This window comes from Triticum urartu, chromosome 1A (genome assembly GCF_056163025.1).
Source record: "Triticum urartu cultivar PI428250 chromosome 1A, HENAU_Tu73, whole genome shotgun sequence".
In the NCBI taxonomy this organism is placed as follows: Eukaryota; Viridiplantae; Streptophyta; class Magnoliopsida; order Poales; family Poaceae; genus Triticum; species Triticum urartu.
The window spans coordinates 374,063,437-374,070,444 of record NC_141873.1 but is presented as its reverse complement, the minus strand read 5'-3'; the positions used below and the strand labels follow the sequence as shown (position 1 = coordinate 374,070,444).

The following is a 7,008-nucleotide window of genomic DNA, read 5'->3' as shown; positions in this document are numbered from 1 at the left end:
GTGTAAAACGCTGGAAAACAACAATCCAATTAGGGCTTAAGAGTGTTTTTTTGACACTAGTGTAATGTAAAAAATGCTCTTATATTATGGGACAAAGGGAGTATTTGTGAACAGAGGGAGTAACAAACAAAATGTGTGATGAGGATCGAGATGCATGTCCTCTAAAAAAATCGAGTTGCTTGGGCCTCAAGTCTGACAAGTTTCCTGTGTGTGCGGTCAGCGATGGCGTCACATGCTGACACCGAGGATCTTGATTGATTGAGTTTACAACACACACCCACACACGTTGCTCTTAATAAAGACACAGCTCAAGAAGCAATAGTACTACAAAGCTCAGGTCAGCTCGGCTCGGCTCATCTCACAGGTGTAGTACTAGAGACCGAAAACTTCACCCGTCAATTGCCATGGCGCTCAGCCTTCGCGCCGCCGCATCCCTCGCCGCCCCGCCGGCTCACCTGCGTCCGCGCCGACGCGCCACCTCTATGGTCCGCGCCACTGTGTCCCCTCCTCCGGCGCTTGACAGCAGGCGGCGCCCGCAGAACGTGTCCGGCGAGTTCTTCGTCGGTGAGCTCCCTCATGCAGTCATGCTGACGCTGATGCGATCTCGTCCGCATCGTCCCAGCTGACGGGGTCTTGGTGTGCAGATCACCGGTGCATCGACTGCGCCACCTGCAGGTGGATGGCTCCGGAGGTGTTCAAGAGGGTCGACGACCAGTCCGCCGTGGCGGCGCAACCCACCTCCGAGGAAATCAGGACCAAGGCACTGCAGGTAGTAACATCTTTGATCACTGTAATTAAAATGCCTTCTTCGATCAGTCAATCATAGCTGCTTTTAACCGGTGTGTTTTGGATGTGCAACACCAGACAATAATTAACTGATGGTATTTCTCTGACCCAATCACCCAATTTAGTAATGCTTAGTCCTGGTGAAGTTACTGGATTTCCTTCTTGTTCTATCAAAAATGATTGACAACTACTCATGGCATTTCCATGCATGTTTTCAGGCCTTGCTCTCTTGCCCTACAGGCTCTATCCACACTGACAAGCCTACAGAGGACATTCTCCAAGTGCAAAACACGTTCCCTCTCCCCATCAACGACGATCTCCCCGTATGTATAAAAATTTTATTATATATTCTCTCTTTTTCTTTCTTTGCCAAATAATAAATTGCCTGCTTGTCTGTTCAGGGAGTTTACCTCTGTGGTTACCATTCTGAGAACTCATATGGAGCAACATCTTATCTTATAGTTCACCCGGAAGGGAACATAATGGTTGACAGGTATATTCACTGTCGATGTTCTGATAATTGACAAAATCAACTTATCAGGTCTCGTTCAGAAATTACAATCGATTATATATATTCCTTGTAGATTTTCTGACAATTTGTTTTGTTCTCAGCCCAAGGTATACGCCGAAACTAGCGAACCAGCTTGAGAAGCTCGGCGGAGCGCGTTACATGTTTCTGACTCACATGTATGTTTAGGCTGACACGATTCTGAATTTATTTATGCGTTTACCGCCTCTTTATTTGGGAGACTGAAGATTGTCTATCTAACCTGTCATCAAACAGTGATGATGTAGCGGATCATCGGAAATGGGCCGAGCGGCTAAAGTGCGAGAGAATCATTCATTCAGGAGACGTAAGAGCCTCAAACACAGAACTGCACCTTTCTCTCTTCATCCTTCTATACCCCACAGACACAAGGACCTGTAGAAAGAAGCTTAGGAGTGTTGGAATGGTTTGCATCTTCAACAAATAATGTTCTGAGGATACTTGAATCATACTGTAATTCATTTAAAGAAGTCGAAGATTGTATTTTCCTGATTATGTACTGCAATACCCATGATGATGCAGGTAGAGCCTATTACTGCTGATGTGGACTGCCGAGTGTTGTAATTTTGTTGTCTGATATTTGTCCTGATTATTTACTGCAATAACCATCATGCTGATACAGGTGGAGGATATCACTGCTGATGCCGAGTGGAAACTTACTGGAAATGGCCCCTGGAACATTGGAACTGATTTTGAACTTATCCATACGCCAGGGCATACCGAAGTAAGAATTTGAACTCAATGAATGAAATTGCATTAAACAATTACTTCTTGCCTCTTGGTTAAAGAGGAGGTAAGCTTGGAGATAGGTGCACTATGGCTGCATTGTAAGTTATGAATACATTGGGTTATCACACTGTTATGTCCCAGATTTTCTTAAACTTCAGATGATGGCATGATATTCTTTTGTTGTTGGGAAATGCACCAAGTTTTTGTGTGTAAATCTTTTAAATGAAGGCAGCTCGATTGTACCGATCATGGAAGTATTTAGTGGTATTTCTTAGCAACACGTATTGGGGCACCATACTGATCTTCTTTAACACATCTATGATTCCTAATTATATATCCATTTCTGTAGGGCTCAGTCTGTTTGCTGTACAAACCTCTGAAGGCACTATTTACTGGTGACCATGTCGCGAAATCAGAAGAATCAGATGATCTAAACCTCTTTCTGATGTACAGTAAGCAATCAGGTAGCAGAATCCTCCCTTCTTCCCAGCCTTCCCAATTTGTTGAAGATCACTGTTCAATTTTATCATACGCTAAAACACCTATTGACGTGTCTGCTTCACAACCTTGCAGTGGGTGTGCAACTGGACAGCATCAGGAAGTTACTGGATGTAGATTTTGAGTGGTTTTTACCTGGTATGCAGACCTTCGAATGCTGCACATATGAACTACCACCAAAATTCTGCTTCATTGTTGGATTTGTAAACCATATCATTTTCTATCTTGAACACACATCAAAATGTGTGCCATACTTCACTAGAAGAAGGACATCGAGAAGCCAACAGAACTACAAGGTCAAACAAAAACAAACAGAACTGCAGCAAAGGCCAAACAAACTAACTAATACTCCCTACATTTCAAAATAAGTGTCGCGGTTTCAGTTCAAATTTGACCGTCGTGGACCCCGAACTAACTAACTAATACTCCCTCCATAAGCTAAGCTAACTATTTTCGAAAAAAAGGCTAAGCTAAGTAGACCGTTGTAAACCATCTCATTTATGATCTTTGGTTCACTCGCTTTTCCTTAACTTGCACTGATTATCGAGTTGCCTCTTTCCAGGGCATGGCTACCGAATCCGGTATGCAGATGTATATGCCAAGAATTCAGCTATTGAGGCTCTCCTTGCAGACTACAGAAACTAAGGAGCATCTTATGATCACAAATTTCAAATATATGGATTCCAGAATAAAGGGACGAGGTGGATATGCAGTCCCAGAGAAATCCTGATCGACGCTACTGCTTTGACTTTCTTGTCCAAACGCCATGTACCTTATTGTACTCCATCCGTTTCTAAATATAAGGCTTTTTAGAGATTTCAATACGAACTATATACGGGTGTATATAGACATATTTTATCACTCATTTTGCTCCTTATGTAGTTCATATTGAAATCTCTGAACCGCCTTCAATTTACTACAGACTTTCCCAAACGGCCTTCAGTTTACTTACAAACTTTCCCAAACCACCTTCAGTTTGCATACAGACTTTCCCAAACCGCCCTCAATTTACTTCTGGTTTGTGCGATTTCGTACGTTCAAACTGGTCCTAACATCTTGGTTTACCGTCGTTCAATGACACAAAATGTCTGAACTGTTGGATCCATACATTTAGGGGTAATTTTGTGATCTACGTTTTAAGTGGGTGCTCCTATAACCCGCGTGACGCGGTGGAAAGCACCCAACCCCGCCATCCCTCCCCTTGCTCCGAGTGAGCGTGCTTTGGGCCGGCCCAAGTGCGGGCAGGGCATCCGCTGTTTTTTTTTTCTCTTTTAACTTTGAAAAATGTTCATGAATCCGGAATTCGACAAACAAGTTCAGGGTTTCAAAAAATGTTCCGAAATTCAAAAATTGTTTATGAATTTTAAAAAATATTCACAATTTCAAAAAAAAAGTTCTTGGATTTCGAAAAATGTTTCCAACTTAAAAGATGTTTGCGATTTTAAAATGAAATTTTTTAAAAAAATCCAAATTTTTAAAAAAACCATCAAGAATCAAATTTATTTTTTGCTGAATTTCGAAATTTTCTCAGTTTTCAAAAATTGTTCTTAAATTTTGCAAAAAAATCATGATTTTCTTCTTATTAATTTGTAAAAACGTTCATATATTTTCAAAAAAGTTCATGAATTTACAAATTGTTACTGTATTACAAAAATTCTCACGATTTCAGAAAATAGTCATAAATTTGTAAAACGTTCCTGAGTTTAAAATACGTTTGTGATATGAAATATCTTCACGATTCTAGAAAAAAAATCATGATTTTTTGAAGTGTTCACGAAATAATGAAGAAAAATAAAAGGACGGAAACAAAATAAAAATAAGGAAACCCAAAAAGCAGAAAAAAAAAAAGAAGAAAATCGGTCTAGGAAGGTTCTAGAAGCTTCCCAAAACCGGTGGGGAATACACATAAAAACAGCCGTATTAGGCCAGCCCAATACAATGCATGCATTGCGGGAGGGTGCTCTCGTTTGGTCGATATCCATGGACCTACGCGACAATAATGCTACACTTACAGGAAGAATTTATGGAAACACATCACAGACATTCCCGTGGCCTCCTATGTTTGGCTAGTATCAAGTGGTTGTTTTGAAAATTGTGCGGTCGGTTGCAATTTAGTCCACCACCTTAGTCCATAGCCCGTTCCCGTTGGGCTCTAGGTGAATATTGTTCGTTCGTATGAGCCGGGCTGTGAATATTTATAGGTCAGACTCTTTACTGAAGAACTGCAGTACTACACTACAATAATTTGAAGAAAATCTGCAAGTGACTAATTTGAATTCACTAGCGTATTTTTCTTGGTATGCCACTCTGCGAGCAAGGAGCGCCACAAGGAGTGTTCTTTCGGTGAGTGTAGTAGAGTTTTTCTTTTTTTGAGACAAGTGAGAGTGGTAGAGTTGCCCTTATTACATCAGAGTAGCATGGGCTTTCGCCGCAACGGGCGGAACAGGAGATTGGTAATAAATAGTATGGCCCATACGTTGACACCCATTCCGTCTGTTAACTCGTCGGACAAGCCCATGTGTTCGACAAGGGCGAGGTGACGCGACATGGACTTTGCACAAGCCCACATGACAAAGCCACTATCTGGACATCATTTCACTTCCCTCTCCTTTCTTGGTGCCCCGCCTTCTCCGCTTTCACGCGATTCCGAACACGAGGGGAACCCAACACGAGGATCCAAATCATCCGGACAGAAAAAGTTGGGGCGACGGCGAGAGCCGCGTGATCCGTCGGTGCCGCTCGGCGAAAAGGTTCCCCGAAAAAGAGGCCGGGTCGGGTCGGGTTCTCCGGCCCGGGACCAAGCAACCGACGCGGGGCTGACGAGGCCGCCTGTAACACCCGGATGTAACTTTCCCAATTTGTACTCCAACTCTTGCCGTTTCCGGCGTTAAGTTATAATTATTTCCTCGGGTTCGGGTTTTGTCTCCGTGTGTTGTTGTCGTTGTCATGCATCTCATATCATGTCATCATGTGCATTGCATCTTCATACGTGTTCGTCTCATGCATTCGAGCATTTTCCCCGTTGTCCGTTTTGCATTCCGGCGCTTCTTTCTCCTCCGGTGGTCATTTCTAACTTTCTTTCGTGTGTGGGGATTAAACATTTCCGGATTGGAACGAGACTTGCCAAGCGGTCTTGGTTTACTACCGATAGACCGCCTGTCAAGTTTCGTATCATTTGGACTTCGTTTGATACTCCAACGGTTAACCGAGGGACCGAAAAGGCCTCGTGTGTGTTGCAGCCCAACACCCCTCCAATTTGGCCCAAAACCCACCTAACTCTGCTCCATCATCTAGAGCGTTCAATCACGATCGCGTGGCCGAAAACCGCACCTCATTTGGACTCTCCTAGCTCCCTCTATGCCTATAAATAGACTCCCCCGAAATTTCGGATCTCCTTCTCCCCCGAAACCCTAGAAATCGCCCCCGCACCGGCCGGACACGTCCGAATCCGGCCGGACGCGTCCGCTCCGCCGCTCCCAGCCTCTCCCACGCCGCCACGTGGCCACAACCGCCGTCCCCGCCGCCGCGGCCCGCCAGGCCTAGGGAAGGCCCCCGCGGCCCGTAGCGCCGCCGCCGCCGCCTCCTTCGCTCCCCGCCGCCAAGCCGCCCGACGCCACCTCGCCGGCCCCGCCGCCTCCGCCCGCCGGCGCCACCACCAGCCGACGCCGGCATGCCTCGCCGTCGACCCACCGGCCGCCGCCGCCTCGATCCGGCCGCCGCCGCCCCGATCCAGTCGCCGCCGCCTCGGATCCGCGCCGCCCGCACCTCCCGGGGCCAGATCCGGCCGCCCCGCCAGAGTTCGGCCACTCCCCGGCCTCCCCCCGCCGCACTCGAGCCTCGCCGTCTCCGGAGACGGAGGAACCGGCCTCCTCTCGCCAGAGTTGATTTTTTTTCTCGCGGGGTGATTTTTTTTTTCTCCAAGTCCAAAATTGCAGATCCAAGTGCCCCTGTTCGTAGCTTCGTAACTTTGCATCCGTAGCTCTGATTCATGCATATAGCATATCGAAATGTTCATCTCAGAGAGTACATCATTCCATTTCATTGCATCATTTTTATTTGAGTTCATCTTGATGTCCGAAATGTTATTAGAAGAGGGCTACTTGAGATATTTGTCAGATCTGCTACTCCGTTTAGCTTTTTGTCATTTTTGCCATGATTAATGTGTGCATGCTATGCCCTGATGCTCTACATGTGTTTTGTTAAGGGTTTTGTCATATTTTCATAGGTGCAACCCATGTATTTTTGTGATGTGTGTGGTGACTTGTGCAAGCTTGCAAAGTGGTGCACTTGCTAAGTCTGTTTTCAGGGACTTGGTAATTTCACGAAGTCCTGGAGCTGTTTATCTCATGTTGTCATATGTTCATGTTGTTTCCTAGTGATCCGTGCCTCTTTTGAGGATGATCAGTAAGGATGTTTTGTTAATATTGTAGTGCTCTATCCATCCATGT

General features: G+C 45.3%; 1 protein-coding gene across 1 annotated transcript; it reads left to right on the top strand.

Moving 5' to 3' along the window:
• Window positions 1-309: 309 nt before the first annotated feature.
• LOC125512779 (uncharacterized) lies at window positions 310-3,493 on the top strand. The gene is made up of 10 exons (XM_048677862.2): window positions 310-564; window positions 645-769; window positions 1,005-1,109; window positions 1,188-1,279; window positions 1,399-1,473; window positions 1,571-1,640; window positions 1,956-2,057; window positions 2,412-2,526; window positions 2,636-2,698; window positions 3,123-3,493. Exons 1-10 carry the CDS (start codon window positions 405-407, stop codon window positions 3,203-3,205), a joined length of 990 nt encoding a protein of 329 aa, XP_048533819.1. The 5' UTR covers window positions 310-404; the 3' UTR covers window positions 3,206-3,493.
• The last annotated feature ends 3,515 nt before the right edge of the window (window positions 3,494-7,008 follow it).

Bases quoted from the DNA above. Each gene is read 5' to 3' on its own strand.
- LOC125512779 (XM_048677862.2), top strand. From the start codon at position 405: ATGGCGCTCAGCCTTCGCGCCGCCGCATCCCTCGCCGCCCCGCCGGCT. The intron at 1,110-1,187 runs GTATGTATAAAA...TTGTCTGTTCAG, and splicing joins CCATCAACGACGATCTCCCC to GGAGTTTACCTCTGTGGTTA. The intron at 2,699-3,122 runs GTATGCAGACCT...GCCTCTTTCCAG, and splicing joins TTTTGAGTGGTTTTTACCTG to GGCATGGCTACCGAATCCGG.